The 18999-nt window shown below is 44.0% G+C and overlaps 1 protein-coding gene across 1 annotated transcript in view; it reads right to left on the bottom strand.

Annotated features, from left to right (window-relative positions):
• Positions 1 to 11401: 11401 nt before the first annotated feature.
• Positions 11402 to 18999, bottom strand: part of CEBPG (CCAAT enhancer binding protein gamma) — a 49330-nt gene continuing 41732 nt past the window's right edge. The window contains exon 2 of the mRNA XM_040359671.1: positions 11402 to 12936. Coding sequence (XP_040215605.1) covers positions 12470 to 12883 — 414 coding nt within the window. The 5' untranslated portion in view covers positions 12884 to 12936 and the 3' untranslated portion in view covers positions 11402 to 12469. The remainder of the gene's footprint in view (positions 12937 to 18999) is intronic.

Here is an 18999-nt window from a genome sequence, read left to right on the forward strand (position 1 = left end):
ATTTGTTCTCAGACTTGTTTGGCCTGCAAACCCAGGGACACTTTTGTCCCTCAGCTGGCCCCTTGTTGACGTAGGAACTTGCTTACCTGCAGGCCCTGATTGACAAAAATACTGCTTCTGGGCAGAAAATGAGGGTCCCAGCTTACTGCGTGGCTCCTTACCCTTTCTGGACTGAGGGAGGAGCGTGCTCTTACCTCCCGTGACACCCTAATGATGTCATCCAGTGAGGCTCCAAATAACCTCCATCCTGCCAGGGCCTTCTTGGAAGTCTGGTCCGCGGACCAGCATTTTAGTCAGATCAGGCACCGCAAAACAACCGCGGATAAAGGAGCTGCATCCAGGGCTGCATCGCAGACATATTTGAGACCATGCACTAACTGGTCAGCTAGTTCCTCGCAGCTCGGGGGACCATGATGCTCCTCCAATTCCTGCTGCAATAACTTTGCCCGATCGGAGAAAGTCTGTGACACAAGTGCCGTGGCCAAAATGGCCCACAATGCTGATCCCAGCATGGTGAAAATGGACCGACCACGATCCACGACCGAGGGAGATGCCCATTTTTTCAGCAGGCTCTCCTCAAAAGGGTAAAGCACTGCCATGCGTTTTGGGACCTTAAAAGCTCCTCTGAGGTCGCTCCCATTCCTTGTCTATAAACTTATCAAAATAAGTCACATAAGGAAACACCTTAGAAGTGCGGGTCAGTTTGTGGGACCAAAAAGGGACCGACACCTCAGCAGATGTCCCCACCGTATCCTCCAGCTTAAGAGTGTCCCGCACTGCGGTGATAAGAGCTCCAACAAGTGCCTTGTCCTGCGCTGTCCCGGACGTGGAGTCACCCTCATTGTCCGAATGGTCCCGATCCGCATCCTCTGATACTTCAGAACCGGGGGCCCTGGGGAACAGCTAGGCCCGGGTCTGAGTCAGAGCTATCCCCAGAAGAAGGTGGGGGGAGGGGGCCCTTTTTACCCCCTTGTGCCCACACACAGCTTCCACCCTGGCAACAAATTATTCCAGGACTACCAACAAAGCGCCCACAGGAACCGCGGTTGCTACCACCGGAATGTCTGGGGAAGAAACGCCAGCTTCTGAAGGCATGCTAACCAGCTCTGTGACAATCTTAGGGGCTCCAGTCAAGCGCAATAGTATACTTAAAAACAAGGTGCCCACCATCCTTGCTGCCACTGACCAGGGGACTCCTAGGGGACTCACCGCCCTGACAAGAACTGCTCAGCGCCGCATCCTGCTCTCTCTCACAACACAGTGTGTGTCTGGGTGTCTCTGAGGTAAACTGCGCTGTTCGTGCCGTTCAGGAAGTCAATTCAGCACTAGAGGCCAAAACCTACACAAAGATGGCCACCAGCCGCCCCAGTAAAAGAGGAACGCGAGAAAATGGTAACCCGCTGTGCATATCTGCATCACAGCGCAGCCAGGCATTTTACATAATAGCAGTGCGGCTACAAGAAAATTGCGCAGTTTCAAATGAAAAACGGCGCAAAGGGGAAAAAAAGAGGCGGACGAGAAGGCCGAAAAGTAGTGGACCCCGAGCGGAAGCCCCCCCACACAGAGAGCGGACTCAGACACCCCCGCAGCCCCCCGCCAGGACACCAGAGGGAGAGGAAAGGGAGGACAAAGGACCCCCTAATCGACCCCCCCTAGGAAAGCCCAGCTGATCCATCCTGCCAGACAGGAAGAAAGTACTTACACGTACCTGCGAGGACTGCTGGCGTATTCCTGACAGACCCACTTCCGAGCAGTACGGAGTATCTGTCGGCTACAGCTCGCTGTGACTCAGACAGCAGTAGCCCGGTCATATGCGAGCCTCGGAGCATTAGCTCACCAGCCACCCCTGGAGCAAAACGGGGTCGTGGCCGACCCAGCATGTGGCTAAGGCCTATAATCCAGCCTGTCACCCAGCCGGCAGTTGATAGAACATCTCAGGATCAAAAATATATATAAAAAAACATTTTGTAGGACCATGGGCACAAAGGGAGCCGGGTCCTTCTCTACTAGGCAGATAAAAAACTGAGCTGCTCACTGCAGTGAGAGGGCTTATGACCAGAGGGACCGCAGCCTGGGCGGGGTTGTTTCAGCTTTGCTAAAGATTACGGCCCGGATTCATGTAGCACTTACGCCGACGTATCTACAGATACACCGCGTAAGTGTAAATGTGCGCCGTCGTACCTATGCGCCGTGCCCATTGAATTAGATACGCCTGAAAATAGGCTTCCTCCGACCGTTGCAACTGTTTTATTGCCATATATGATTGAATATTGTTAAATGTCTTTTCTTTCTGGTACATCACGGGACATAAAGCACTATAGTAATTACTATATGGGTTATACGCTCCCACTTTCAGGTGATGGACACTGGCATAATCAAGACAGGAAGTCCCCTCCTTATATAACCCCTCCCATAGGGAGTACCTCAGTTTTTTCACCAGTGTCTAAGGTGTTGGTTATAGTTAATGAGTGCTCCATAGATGGCCTGAACAGGGTCAGGGAGCTACGCTATCGGATGTGGATGGTACCCGAGCTTTGGTACCGAAGAACAAGGTTTTGCCTGTAACGATTCTCTTTGGAGAACTAGGCCCAGAGATCAAGCACCTTGGTCCCATTGCTATACCACAGGTTTGCTCTGGCAGGACGCTATACAAGGTCCAAGGCAGTGAACCCTACATACAGAGGGGACCCCGTCCTTGAAGGTCTGGCATGACACCAACCCGCCGTGATGGGTGAAGATTGGGTCGCTGTGATATTCCAGCAGTACCCTGCAGCGAGGAATGATGAGTCTGCATTTGTTTGCAGTGTGAAGTACACCCCTCCCCTCTTATTGGTATATTTATATATATATATATATATATATTGCTTTGCTACAAAACTGAGGTACTCCCTGTATGGGAGGGGTTATATAGGGAGGGGACTTCCTGTCTTGTGTCCATCACCTGAAGGTGGGCGTATAACCCATATAGTAATTACTATAGTGCTCTGTGTCCCGTGATGTACTTCATAGAAAAGGATTTTACAGCTAAGCTGTTATAAAAATCCTATTTTTGTATTTTGTTAAAACTATATACTTTAATAAAAAAAAACAATTGAAAGAAAAATATATACCTACAGGTAAGCCTACTGTATAATAAGGCTTACCTGTACAAACAGTAAATATTTCCTAAATGTGCGCTGCACTCCATTGAGAGAACTGTGCCGTGACAATGACCCCCATGTGCATGAGTGATGTCATCGTGGCCTGGCCATTTGAAACAGCTAGAGCCTACGAATCCAGAAAGACAGGATGAAGATGGTAGCAGAGGGCTGCATTTAAGGGAAGTTATGTGCTAGTATGCGTTGCACTTTGGCCATAATTCTCCTTTAAGCTCAATCTTCACTCAAACTCAACTTAAAGCAGTACGCAACTCCCTCTTCCCACTTACCTATAGTGCTGCAGTGCTCATCAAAGCACAAACCTGCAGAGAATGCATTGTCCCAATGTAATCCACTGTTCAGGTGCCACACAGCAGACCCAACTCCACCATCTTGGTCCCCTTCAGCTGGCGGCCTCTTCCTTCGATTGCGATTCGGACCACCCCCATGGCTGCTCTGTGTGCCAATTCTGCAGTCTTCTGAGAGAAGTGATGTAAGTATCCCAGGAGGCTGAGGGTCCAGGTACATGTAGTTCTGGCCTAGGCTAAAATGGTAGCGGGGGCAGGTCTAAAAACAAAACAAAAACTCTACTATTCTGAAGGGAAGGGGAAGTGTTAAAGCGGAACTAACTCCCTTTTGGGAATTATAGAGGTGCTGAAGTTCCACTGTACCAAACAGCAGGCAGGCAGGCTTCTACTGCAGAAGAGACATGCAATGTCCTCCTGCAACTTTCTCGGGACAATCCCCATAATTGGACCCCTGTCCCGATCCGAATCCGTCCCAATCGAAATCCCAGGATTTTGCTTTTGTCCCGGGAATCGGGACTGTTTTTGGCACCAAAGCAGCTTCTGGCAACGAAAATATGGCCACTGCTGCTGCAAGGTCTCTTTCCAGATAGGTGGTCTCTTTCCCGTGTGTTCAGTGGAGAGTGGAGGGGTCTCCGATCCGTGCAGCAAATCGACTTCTCTCTTTAGTGTACAAGTAGACAATTCTCTTGTACACTGAAACTGAGTAGCTGCACAGATTGGACAGCCGCACTCCAAAAAAACCTTAGTGGTTGTCTTCATTGTAAAAAGGATAAATCCGCACTACAGATCACAGCAAATTATGGGAATAAACAGCCAATGGGTTTTGCACTATTGACTAGTTAGCTATCCCCATAATTTTGCTGCGATTTTTAGTGTGGATTTATCCTTTTTACAATAAAGACAACCACTAAGGTTTTTTTGGAGTGCGGCTGTCCATACATTTTTTGTTCAATTCAATTGCCTAGTGCATTGCTGGCACGCCTAATTTCCCGAGAGGACACTGATCATATAAGCAGAACCACCTGGAGCGGTAACTCCCTTTTCCTGCACGGATTGGAGTCCACCCTCCCTTGCTCTATATAAAATAAAATGTGACCATAGTTCTACTTTAATGCATTATTAGAACATACCTTAACTTAAAGCGGAGTTCCACCCAAAAGTGGAACTTCTGCTTTAAGCACTCCTCGCCCCCTTACATGCCAATTTTTTTTTGGGGGGGGGGGGCTTTGTTAGGAGTGGGACTCCTCTCCACCTAGGCGGCCCCTCCCTCTAGGCGATCTCCTGGGACATGGGACAGGTCCCAGAAAATCGCCTGTCCACTTCGATGACGCAGTGCAGACGAAAACGGCCATGGCCAGGTGCAGAGTGGCAATGGAGGCGCCGGCGGAAAGTAGGGGGGAGAAGAGCGATTCTCCAGGCGGCTGCATCGATGGACCGTAGAACAGGTAAGTGTCTGTTTATTAAAAGTCAGCAGCTACACTTTTTGTAGCTGCTAACTTTTAATAAACATAAAAAGCCTGGAACTCCACTTTAAAACATTATAAGAATAAGTGGGTGTTTGATGTTTGGTAAGGTCAATTTTGTTTTTCTCACACTGGGTCTCTCATATAAAATCCTTGGAAAAAAACCATTTTCTAAAAGTTTTTTTTAAAAAAAACAGCTTATTTTTATTTTACAGCCTCTCATTTACTTGTTATTATTTTTTATTAGAAACATAAAGAAGGTAGTCAAGCTACGCAGAGTCACTTCTATAAATGATCTGAATCCAGATGCTGGGGCCAGGACAAATGCCAAGCAAAGCCTATGACTTTATATACAGTATCTCACAAAAGTAAGTACACCCCTCACATTTTAGTAAATATTTTATTATAGCTTTTCATGCGACAACACTGAAGAAATTACACTTTGCTACAATGTTGTGTAGTGAGTGTACAGTTCGTATAACAGTGTAAATGCGCTGTCCCCCTCAAAATAACTCACACAGCCATTAATGTCTAAACTGCTGGCAACAAAAGTGAGTACATCCCTAAGTAAAAATGTCCAAATTGGGCCCAATTAAGCCATTTTCCTCTTCCCGGTGTCCTGTGGCTCGTTAGTGTTACAAGGTCTCAAGTGTGAATGAGGAGCAGGTGTGTTAAATTTGGTGTTATCGCTCTCACTCTCTCATAGTGGTCACTGGAAGTTCAACATGGCACCATATGGAAAAGATCTCTCTGAGGAGCTTAAAAAAAATGAATTGTTGCTCTACATTAAAATGGCCTAGGCTATAAGATTGCCAAGACTCTGAAACTGAGCGCAGCATGGTGACCAAGACCATACAGTGGTTTAACAGGACAAGTTCCACTCAGAACAGGCCTCGACATGGTCGACCAAAGAAGTTGAGTGCACGTGCTCAGCATCACATCCAGAGGTTGTCTTTGGGAAATAAATGTATCAAATTGGACTGCACGTCTGTCGTCCCAGAAGGAAGCCTCTTCTAAAGATGATGCACAAGAAATCCTGCAGTTTGCTGAAGACAAGCAGACTAAGAACATGGATTACTGGAACCATGTCCTGTGGTCTGAGGAGACCAAGATAAACTTATTTGGTTCAGATGGTGTCAAGCGTGTGTGGCGACAACCAGGTGAGGAGTACAAAGACATGTGTGTCTTGCCTACAGTCAAGCATGGTGGTGGGAGTGTCATGGTCTGGGGCTGCATGAGTTCTGCCGGCACTGGGGAGCTCCAGTTCATTGAGGGAACCATGAATGCCAATGTTTACTGTGACATACTGAAGCAGAACATGATTCCCTCCTTTCAAAGACTGGGCCGCAGGGCATTATTCCAACATAGCGACCCCAAACACACCTCCAAGACGACCACTGCCTTGCTAAAGAAGCTGAGAGTAAAGATGATGGACTGGCCAAGCATGTCTCCAGACCTAAACCCTATTGAGCATTTGTGGGGCAACCTCATATGTAAGGTGGAGGAGAGCAAGGTCTCCAACATCCACCAGCTCCGTGATGTCGTCATGGAGTGGAAGAGGACTCAAGTGACAACCTGTGAAGCTCTGGTGAACTCCATGTCCAAGAGGGTTAAGGCAGTGCTGTAAAATAATGGTGGTCACACAAAATATTGACACTTTTGTGCGTATTGAGTTATTTTGAGGGAACATCAAATGTAGGGCCCTTTCAGACGTGCGGACCGTATGTCCACATTTTCATCCATCCGTTGCGGATGAAAACGGGACAATCATTGGTTCCTATGTGATTGCGGGTGTCAGCGGATGACCATCCGCTGACACCCGTAATCGTCCGCCTCCGTAAAGATCCGATTTTTTTGGACGGAAGAAAATCCTATTTTTCTTCCGTCTGCCGGATCGGATGAACACGGACATACAGTCCGTGTTCATCCGATCCCCCATAGGGGAGAGCGCAGGAAAGACAGGGCGGTCCCTGCACAGTGTGTGGGGACCGCCCTGTCAGCTGCCAGCTCAGCGGGGATTTTACGGAGGATCCCCACTGAGCTTTTGCGGACACACGGAGCGGATCATTACTGATCCGCCCGTGTGAAAGGGCCCTTACACTGTTATACAAACTGTATAATACTTTACATTGTAGCAAAGTGTCAATTTTTTAGTGTTGTCACATGAAAAGTTTTAATAAAATATTTACAAAAATGTGAGGATTGTACTCACTTTTGTGAGATACTGTATGTGTAAGCTTGGAATCTCCACTCAAATATGAGTAAGGTTGCTGTTATCTGGCCAAATTCCACCAAGGACTGAGCATTGTTAATTCATATAAAAGTCAAAATTTTATTGCAAATACAACAGAAAACAGTTTTTTCTTTCAATACCATTTACTTATTCCTCAGGAAACATCCAACTAGGGCAAAAATTCAGAAGTAAGAAATGTAATAAAATTGTACAGCAATGGAAAATCGTCCAGAATCTATTTTCAGTACAATATGAAATGCTGCATTTAATAGATGCCACACCTTATGATTAATTACTTACACAACATAACATTCATTTTACCTGAGGTCATTACATTTATTAAAAGGAAAGGGTACTTCTAGAGCTAGGTGAGAATTACAGACCAAGTACAAACTTTATAAGTAACAAAATAGATGAAGCTAGATTGTTTTTTGTTCTACCTGCATCTGAACAGTCACAGTCCCTCACTCTCTACTTGCACAATATAAGTCGTAGTATATACACTATATTACCAAAAGTATTGGGCCTGCCTTTACACGCACATGAACTTTAAAGAAATTCCAGTCTCAGTGCTAGATTCAGATAGCCCTGCATAATTTAGTGCGGGCGTAACGTATCTCTGATACGTTACGCCGCCGTAAATTAGGGCGCAAGTTCCGTATTCATAAAGAACTTGCGCCCTAAGTTACGGCGGCGTAGCATATGTGGGCCGGCGTAAGCCCGCCTAATTCAAATGGGGATGATGTGGGCGTGTTTTATTTAAATTATTCTTGACCCCGCGTATTTTACGCATGCGCCGTTCGTGAAAGAATCCCAGTGCGCATGCTCGAAATTCCGCCGCAAATCGTCATTGCTTTCGACGTAAACGTAAATTACGTCCAGCCCTATTCGCGAACGACGTAAAAATTTCAAAATTCGAGGTGGGAACGACATCAATACTTAACATTGCGTATGCCTCATAATAGCAGGAGCAACCTTACGCCGAAAAAGCCTAACGTAAACGACGTAACAAAATAACGCCGGGCGTACGTACGTTTGTGAATCGGCGTATCTACCTAATTAGCATATTCCTTGCGTAAATCTACGGAAGCGCCACCTAGCGGCCAGCGTAAATATGCAGCCTAAGATACGACGGTGTAAGACACTTACGCCAGTCGGATCTTGGGGAAATCTATGCGTAACTGATTCTATGAATCAGGCGCATAGATACGACGCCGCAACTCAGAGATACGACGGCGTATCTGGAGATACGCCGTCGTATCTCCTACCTGAATCCAGCCCTTAGTCCGTAGGGTTCAATATTGATTTGGCCCAACCTTTGTAGCAATAACAGCTTTAACACATCTGGGAAGGCTGTCCACAAGGTTTGGGAGTGTGTCTAGGAGAATGTTTGACCATTCTTCCAGAAGTGCATTTGTGAGGTCAGGCACTGATGTTGGATAAGAAGGCCTGGCTCGCAGTCTCCACTCTAATTCATCCCAAAGTTGTTCTATCGGGTTAAGGTCAGTCAAGTGCCTCCACCCCAAACTCATCCATGTCTTTTTGGACCTTGCTTTGTGCACTGGTCCAAATCAGAGGGGGGTATTTTTCAGGGGTTGAGGTTGTCCCCTTAGTTCCAGTGAAGAGAACTCTTAAAGCGTCAGAATACCAAGACATTTTGGACAATTTCATGCTCCCAACTTTGTGGGAACAGTTTGGGGAGGGCCCCTTCCTGTTCCAACATGACTGTGCACAAGTGGTCCATAAAGACATGGATGAGTGAGTTTGGGGTGGAGGAACTTGACTGACATGCACAGAGTCCTGACCTCAACCCGATAGAACAACTTTGGGATGAATTTGAGTGGAGACTGTGAGCCAGGCCTTCTTATCCAACAACCTTTCCAGAAGAGTTGAAGCTTTTATAGCTGTAAATGGTGGGCCAACTCAATATTGAACCCTACAGACTAAGACTGGGATGCCATTCAATTTCATGTGTGTGTAAAGGCAGGCGTCCCAACACTGTTGGTAATATAGTGTATTTAAATTATCAGCAAATGGTAAATGAAAAGTTAAGGACTCCATGGCGATAAAGTCAGTGGTGCTCAAATATAATGTGGAAGCATGTGTTGTTAACCTATAAAGATCCTAATGACGATGCTGCTAGTCCTTCACTGATCAGGCTGCAGAAGTTATGACAATGGTGAGAGGGTCGGCAACAAGACCAACTGTAGATCATCACAACTGGAAGTGGTTGAAAAGAAGTTTATGGCTGTAAAAAATTAAAATTTGCTTGCAAAAACAAACAAGCAATAGATTCTTTATGAGCTGAGGGCGGGTTAGAATCAATTTTGTTTTATTTTAATTTGGGCAAAGTTGGGCTTTAGGGTATTCATATATATGTGAAAGCGTTGGTCTACACCAAATATTAAGCTTTTGATGAAATGTGTAGAAGAATCACACGTTGAATAGAATCATTTTGTGTGCTGATCCAGAGGAATTAAAAGTGTCTGTTGTTCAAAGCAAGCAATCAGTTTTCTTGGGGCCTACGTTTCTATGGTAGGAAAATAAAATGGTATCCCTTTTCTTTTTACTTTTCCAAACATTTGTTTTTTTACAAAGGTTGTGCTACTAAACAAAAAAAGTGTATACGATATAAAATGACCTTTCATTGTCCACACCATATGCATCATGATTTACTGTAGTAATCTATAATAAATTGACTATCACTGGATGTCTACTTTAATAACACACTTGTCTAAGTCAGGACTCTGTTAGAAATTCAAGCTAGCTATATTTAGTACATTTTAATGAAAACCTGTACTGAGAGGCTGCCACTGCTGACTTCATTTTGGACATAGAAGTTTCCTGTCTGTCTCTGGCAATACTTTAAAGAACAATTCCAGGTATGAATATTTTCACATAGTTACATTGTTCCAGCTTTGACCAATCTTACTGCAGTGGAACCTCGGATTGACGAGCGTTTCACAATACAAGCACTGTATTCGGAAAAATCCTAACTCGATTTGCGAGTGTTGTCTCGCAACACGAGCAGGATTCAGGCCAAAGTGGTGTGCAGTACCGTGTTTGATCAGAGGTGGGAGACGCCAGAGTCGAACGGCGTCGTTCGGAAATGCTTGGAAAGACCCTGAAATACTCAGTTCCCAAGCCTTTCCGAGGTCAGCCTTTCAGCCTGTTTCCGAGGCTCTTCTGCACCCCCCACCTCTGGCCGCATGCGGTACTGTATGCCACTGAAGTCAATGTGGAACAAATTATTTCAGTTTCCATCGACTTCAATGGGGAAACTCGCTTTGATATGCGAGTACTTTGGATTACGAGCATTCTCCTGGAACGGATTATGCTCGTAATCCAAGGTTCCACTATATGCATATATCATACATGTGGGATCCCTCTAAAAGCTGTAAAACGCCAAAATAGACATCACTACTACAGTGATCTACACTAGTTTCGGGGTCCTGTGCCGAGAGTCTGCCCTGCTTCATTGTGAACACAGGAGGTTGCCTGCTTGGCATTGGTGCAATTTAGAGAATGCTTTCTATTTTCTCAATTATTTCAAAGTATTGTCTGATTGCACAAGGTGGAGATTTTGATTTCACTGCCCCACTTATCAACCTTGTTTAATCAGAGGCCACTTTGTAGACAAATGTAACCATGTAAAATGAGACATAGCTGGAAAACTTCTTTAAGGCTCGATTCACACCTATGCATGTTGCTTTTGAGCATTTTTGCAGTGCTTTTTGCGTTTTTCGACACGCGTTTTTTTGTTTTTATTTATAATTTTTTTTTTTTTTTGGCCGGCAATTTTTTTTTTTAACATTTCCTTTAACAATCAGCTATAAACAGGTAAAAAAAACTGCAAATCGCGGCAAAAACGCGGTACTTTAGTTTTGGATGCGGGTCCATTGATTTCTATTACATGCAAAATGCTGCTTTTTGTGGGAAAAAAACCCCCCAACCCTTTCCAAAAATGCAGAGGCACAAAAAAGCATTGATGTGAACATAATGTAAGGAGGTCACTTCTACACTGACTGCTAATGTTGGAGGACTCAACAATAATTACTCGTTGCCTTTCTTTTCTTCAGTTATTATTCAAATATAGTCTTGAAAATAATTAGTAAGAAAATAATCTGGGTGTCAAATATGATGGGTATACCACATTACTACTTTTATCCAAAATGTTCTTCAACTTCTTGACCACGTTAACATACTATAAGTGGCAGGTACATAGTTGGTAAGGTTGAATAAAGACATCAGTCCATCTAGTTCAACTTGCGTGTGTGCAATTTTATGTCACTACCACTTTCCAAATCCCTGTACATTGTGTGCACTAAGAAACACATTTAAAGTTTTTCGAATTTATCTGACATCAACTGTGGAAGGGAGTTCCACATCCCTTATTTCCCAACAGCAAAGAACCCCTTACGTAGCAAAATATTTAACCACCTCTTGTCCAACCTCATTGTGTAGCTGCATGTCTTCTCTAGGTTAAATGGTGTCCTCTAAATGCTAGAGTACCTATTTAAAAATTTGTACATTGCAATCATATCCCCTCTTAAGCATCTCTTCTTCTGGGAAATTAGGTTTAATTTTGTAGTTATTTTTAATAACAGGTTCTCTAGCCCACTTTTTAGCTTGGCTGCCTTTTTGTGGACCGTCTCCAGTTAAGGCACCTCCTTCTTGAAAACTGGTGACCAAAAGGGGATGGCATACTCAAGATGTGGCCGAATCAGGTTTTTGCAAAGTGGATTCGTTTTATCTCTCGAGTAAAAATACCCTTTTTAATCCATTATAATAGTCTGATAGCCTTGCTTGCTGCAGCTTGGCATTGCATGATATTGCTGAGTCTGATCTAGGACCCCCAGATCCTTGTTCATCTTTGATTCCCCCAGAAGTTCTACCCCAAGTGAGCAATGAACATACATGTTTAAAATATAGTCTATTTGAGCAGGGATTCCCCAAGAACCTGAAATTAAGAAATTATTTAAATGACTCCTCCAGGGTAAAAACATTGAGAAAGCCTAATCTAGAATTTACTGAATCTACTGGATAAGAAAAGATGTCAGAAAACTAGTGTTTTCAAAGGTAAAGTGAAGGCTAGTCTCCATGCTCTTAGTAAAAGGTTTTCTTTAAGTGCCATAGGATAGATTCTGGAACCAAGGCTTTTCATACATTGGGCCATAAACTGACACCTGCATTCTGTAAAACTGCACAAAAACAGAACACACAGTTACTGTTGCCAACATTTTCTTTTGCAAAGTCCATAAAAACATAAAATGGCGAACAGCGTTGTCTTGTCCTTCACCTGCCGCAATGGATCAAAGGTGTTTTGAGTTATTTTGAATCACTATCCTGCTCTGATGTGGAGCTCGTAGGCTGTACATTTTCTGCCAGACTGTGTGCATGCTCCAGAAACAAGTCCTTCAGTACGCTCAACTCTTTGGTGAGTAGCTTGATTTTTGCCTCCAATCTTTCGTTTTCTTCTTTCAACTGGTTGACTCTTTGCAATGTGTCTTGAGCTTTCTGTTTGCTCTTTAACCGGCTCTTTTTCACCGCCATATTGTTCCGCTCTCTGCGCAGACGGTATTCATCACTGTTACGCTCTGACCGCTGTCCTTTCTTTCCGTTTTTACTGGGAGGAGTGGCTTTACCTCCTCCTGGGTTCAGAGGCACAAGCTGTGGAGAGGCTGGGCTGCCTGGATCGCTATCTCCAAGGCCATCAGTTATCGAACGTGGTGATATATTCATTTTAAATGATTCTTGCTATCGATGAATGCAATAGGGTTGACCCGACTAATGAGCTGTAAAAAAATGAATAAAAAAGGTTTTATAAATCGTTAGTACAACAAAAAAAAAATTCTAAAACATAATAAATTTGTTTATTTCTAAACCACTTGACCTCCAGAAGATTTAACCCCCTTCATGACCATTTCTTTGCGATACAGCACTGCGTAACGGACAATTGCACGGTCATGCAACACTGTACCTAAATAAAATTGATGCATTTTCTTCCCTACATATAGAGCATTCTTTTCAGTGGTATTTGATCACCTCCCTATTTTTTTTTTATTTAGAAACATCAGATATATGTTGACGCTGTACTGCACTGATGACAAAATGTAAAAAAAATTATAAACAAAAAATCCTAATTTTCCAAAAAGTTATGACAAACAATTACAACTTTTGTCTACTTTCCAAAAAGGGCTAATTTGGGGGGTATTAGTACTGTCCTGGCATTTTAGGTCCTCGAAAAATTCGATTAGTACATCAGGATTGATCAATTTTGAGATATACAGCGCGTAAAATAGGTATTGACCACGTCACCATTTTTCTAGGTAAATATATTTCTAAAGGTGCTATTGACATGAAATGTTCACCACATGTCAGTAACCGCACAAAATCAATACATACAAAGAAACCAAAACAAATGCGTTCAGAAATTAAATTATGTGTAATAAAATGGAATGACACAGGGAAAGTATTGAACACATGAAGAAGGGCGAGGTTTAAAAAGGCATGGACAGCCAAGACACCAGCTGAAATCTATCAGAAATTACAAAGCAGTCCTGCCCCTTGTCAGTGCAAATTAAAGCGGTAGTAAACCCGCAGCAGTTTTTTTTTTTACATACCTGAAAGGCAAAAGGCATAATGAGCTAGTATGCACCGCATACTAGCTCATTATGAAATACTTGCCTTGGAACGAGGCGTGGGGAACTTACCTGGTCCACGCCGAGGGAGATGTCATCTTGCCTCGGCGTGTCTTCCGGGTATCGCCGCTCCAGCTGTGATTTGCTGGAGCAGCGATGTCGTCACTCCCGCGCATGCACATGGGAGACATCTTTCCGGAAAGGTCCGGTGGCTGCCTGGCCTTTAGCCGAGGATACCCCCTGCGCATGCGCCTCTGCAATCAGCGGCTCATTGCGAGGGGAATATCTCCTAACCTGTACAGGTTTAGGAGATATTCTTTTTACCTACAGGTAAGCCTTATTATAGGCTTACCTGTAGGTAAAAGTGGCAGTACAGAGTTTACTACCACTTTAATATCAGCTGGTTCCGTCTCAACTGATGGCCTATAAAAAGGTGTCACACAAGAAACATCTCATGATGGGTAAAAGCAAAGAGCTCTCTCAGGACCTTTGCAACCTTATTGTTGCAAAACATACTGATGGCATTAGTTACAGGAGCATTTTTTAAACTTCTGACTGTTCCAGTGAGAACTGTTGGGGCCATAATCCAGAAGTGGAAAGAACATAATTTCCCTATAAACCGGCCATGACCAGGTGCTCCTTGCACAGAAGATTTCTGACACAGAAGAGTTGTCCAAAACCCAAGGACTACTTGTGGAGAGCTTCAGAAAAAAACTAGAATTAGCAGGTACAATTGTTTCAAAGAAAACAATAAGTAATGCATTTAAACGTCATGGCCTGTATGCACGCTCACCAAGCAAGACTCCATTGCTGAAGAAAAAGCATGTTGAAGCTTGTTTAAAGTTTGCTGCACAATATTTAGACTAGAGGTCGAGGGATATGTGTTTTTCTCTGGCCGATGCCGATATTTAGAAATCGGGGTGGACTGATCGCTGATATGTGATGCCGATTTTTGGATGGGGATGCATTGTGGAGGGGCATGGATGGTGCTGGATGTGGGATGCATTATGGAGGAGGATGGATGGTGCTGGGTGGTAAATGGGGGATGCGTTGTGGAGGGGGATGGATGGATGGTGCTGGGCGGTGGATGGAGGATGCGTTGTGGAGGGGATGTATGAATGGTGCTGGCCGTGGATGGGGGATGCGTTGTGGAGGGAGATGGATGGATGGTGCTGGCCATGGGTGGGGAATGCGTTGTGGAGAGGGATAGATGGATGGTGGTGGCAAAAGCAGCCAGCAGGCTCCGCCTCAGCAGGGAAGGAAGAGGGGGATGGATGTGGAAGGGGATGGATGGATGGTGGTGGCTATGGGTGGAGGATGCGTTGTGGAGAGCGATGGATGGTGCTGGGTGGGGATGAAGATGATTGGAGTTGCATTGTGAAAATGGATGAGGATGAGAGTTACATTGTGAAGAGGCTCTCCACAATGTAACTCTCATATCCACCCAGAGTCATCCTCATCCATTTTCACAATGTAACTCAATGCCAGCTTGTCAGCCTCAGCCAGGTGTCCCATCAAAGGAGATTAAATAGTCTGCAGGGGGCACAGCAGCACACATTCAATTTTTGTGACTTACCCTCCATCCTTGCTGCTTTCTGGTATCTATCTGCATGCACCTGATAGGGCTAGGTGCATGCAGATAGACGCTGATGAGCTGACCGGCCAATCACATAACAAGCAAAATAGAAGCAGCCAGCAGGCTCAGCTTCAGCAGGGAAGGAAGAGGAGCTAGCTAGTGCTGGCCACGATCACCTGTTGGGGGGGTTACTACTCAGACAGGCGGCAGCGGAGGCTCGGGCTTGTGACATGCTGATAATGATGCTTTCTTCCTCTGCTACAGCCCACCGAGGTAGGGGGCGGGGCAGTGCGGTGCTAGTGAAACATTCTCCTCTTCTCTATAGGGGCCGGCCGCCACAATGGCTATCGGCGGCACGGGTGAAGGAGTAATTACACGTGCTGCTGTAGGGGGAGTGGGGCCCTGGTCAGTACTGCTGGGGGCCCTGCGGGCTGGGTTTAGTGTAGCAGCCGCAAATCGCCCTAATTTTCACAATAATCGGACAATGCCGATTTCTTAAAAACGGGCAAATATCGGCTGATATATCGGTCGACCTCTAATTTAGATAAGACAATAATCTAGAGTGGGTGACTGGGGACAAATAGAAGGCAGATTTATTAAATACTTTCTTCAGTTCTGTGTATACAAAGGAGCATGGGTGTGCTCAAGTCCATGATGGGGATGGTAGTAGAGCCGAAACAACTAATCGATTAATTTCATAATCGATTACTATTTTCATACTCGATTAATCGGCCAGTAACATAATGGGGTTAAAAAAAAAAATCCCTTTATAGGATTTTATAGGCTACTGTAAATATTACTTTCACTGTACCACAGTAAAAACAAATTAACCCCTTACAGTAGCGATTATTTGCTCTTTTTTTTTACTAATTTTAGTTTTGTTTACCCCATTATGTTATTAAACATCTCAGGCCTGGGTCACACCTCTGTGTTTTTTGGTGATTTTTGCAGAAACACACTACAGTTCATTTACATTGTTTCCTATGGGACACCAATTTAGGTTATTTTCACCAAAAAAATGTAGCAGGATACATTTTGGGCTAAATATATGAAGAAAAATTATTAAATTTTTTTTAGAACGAAGATAAATTCATTCCCCCCCAAATTTTCGTATTTTTTGTTTATTTAGCAAAAAAAATAAAAAACCCAGTGGTGATTAAAAACCACCAAAAGAAAGCTCTAGTTGTGTGACCAAAATTATAAAAATGTTGTTTGGATATAGTGTTGTATGACCGGGCAATTGTCATTGAATATGCAACAGTGTTAAAAGCTGAAAAATGTCATGGGCAAGAAGGTTATAAAAGTGCCCTGTATTGAAGTGATTTAAGTCCTTTCCTTGTGGGAGAAAATTGTTTTGTATAAAAAAAGTCAATGGCCCGGATTCACAAAGACTTACGCAGACGTATCTACTGATACGCCGCGTAAGTCCATGGATGCGCCGTCGTATCTATGCGCCTTATGCTTGTAATAAGATACACCTGAAATCTGGCTCCATCTGACCGACGTAAGTCTCCTACGCCGTCGTATCTTGGGCGCATATTTACGCTGGCCGCAAGGGGTGCTTCCATTGATTTACGCGTCGAATATGCAAATGACCAAGATACGCCGATTCACGAACGTACTTGCGCCCGTCGCATGAGTATACGCCGTTTACGTAAGGCGTACGTCTGGCGTAAAGATAAACCACCAAATAGGAGGCGCAGCCAATGCAAAGGTATGGACGACGGAACAGCCGTCAGATTTTACGTTGTTTACGTAAGTCGTACGTGAATGGGGCTGGGCGTAGGTTACGTTCACGTCGTTGCCATTGAGCCGTCGTATCTTAGGGCGTAAATTCTACGTGATTCTGAGCATGCGTGCGCATGCGCCGTTCGTTCGGTGCTTCATTTACATGGGGTCACGATTCATTTTAATACAACACGCCCATTACCTGCCTACTTTGAATTAGGCGGGCTTACGCCGGCCCATTTACGCTACGCCGCCGTAACTTAGGGAGCAAGTGCTTTGTGAATACTGGCCTTGCCTCTCTATGTTACGTCGGCGTAGCGCATATGAGCTGCGCTACGCTTGCTCAAACATACGCCACTCTACCTGAATCCGGGCCAATGTTGATTGATAGCGTGAAGTTCTGCTTTAATTGACAGAAATGAGAGATGAACACTGCCACCTTCAGGGTACACTGTTAATTTGCACAGCCATTTACTAATAGAGTAACTGTCAGAATCTGCTATTAAAATAATAATTTAATGAATGAATTAATTTATATTTGTGTGCATTTGTCAGCCTATAATAAAAACCATGTACCACACTTGCTTTTATTGCTAATTTGATCTGGAAATCAAGGCATCACCATGACCTCATAAAAAGGTTTAAAAGCGAAATATGTTTTTTTTTTTTTAACCCATCATACTTACCTCGTGGATGCAGCATCTGTCCCCCGGTGTGTTTGCACTGAGAACTGATCGATCGAACACCTCAGATGTGGACAAAAAAGTGTAGCGCTCTGATACAAAAAAGGTATGACAATAAAATCAAAACCATGCGTGGTCAATATGCAACAATATGAAATGCACATGTATATGAAAACACAAATGTCATAACCATATATGTAAATGTCCAAAATGAACCAAGTGATGAGTGAATACAAAGTTCAAAATTGAAGGGTGAGATGAAATCTTCCAAAAATAAATGAGTGAATATAAGTGAATTTCCAAATGAAGAAATATCCCGTCACCAGTGTGGATGCAGGCTTACCGGAACGTGTGGACTCTGCGAAATGTATATTTCCAGAGTCGATCAGGATTGGTATAGACTGGAAACCACGGTGTGGAGTTGCTTCAGGAAGGGGTCAGAGAATGGAGTCTCTTTTAGGGATGACTCCAATGTTGCCATCATTATATTGAAGTGCGCTTTATTCTCAACTGACATGTAAGTGCAACCTTTAATTAAACTTAAACTGATTTTCTGACGGTATTACACTATGGCGTCCCCTCTTTTCTTTTCCACGTTTACATGTGACCTTTAATAACGGATGACCATCTCCTGCATTCCCTGAGCGAGAGACCTTCCAGTTCTCCCTAGGTCATTGTATTAAGATCATTCTCTGACCCCTTCCTGAAGCAACTCCACACCGTGGTTTCCAGTCTATACCAATCCTGATCGACTCTGGAAATATACATTTCGCAGAGTCCACACGTTCCGGTAAGCCTGCATCCACACTGGTGACGGGATATTTCTTCATTTGGAAATTCACTTATATTCACTCATTTATTTTTGGAAGATTTCATCTCACCCTTCAATTTTGAACTTTGTATTCACTCATCACTTGGTTCATTTTGGACATTTACATATATGGTTATGACATTTGTGTTTTCATATACATGTGCATTTCATATTGTTGCATATTGACCACGCATGGTTTTGATTTTATTGTCATACCTTTTTTGTATCAGAGCGCTACACTTTTTTGTCCACATTCTGTTTTTTGCTTCTTGTTTTTCAGTAGCTGTGTTTAGCAGCTTGATACATGCATATTTAGCAGCGCAATAATTTACACCATATTATCGAACACCTCAGATGGCTCGGTTCTCTTAGCTCCCCAAGCGGAGAGCTGCTGCCTGTCAATCAGCAGCTCTCCTCTC

Source organism: Rana temporaria, chromosome 7 (genome assembly GCF_905171775.1).
Source record: "Rana temporaria chromosome 7, aRanTem1.1, whole genome shotgun sequence".
Lineage (NCBI taxonomy): Eukaryota > Metazoa > Chordata > Amphibia > Anura > Ranidae > Rana > Rana temporaria.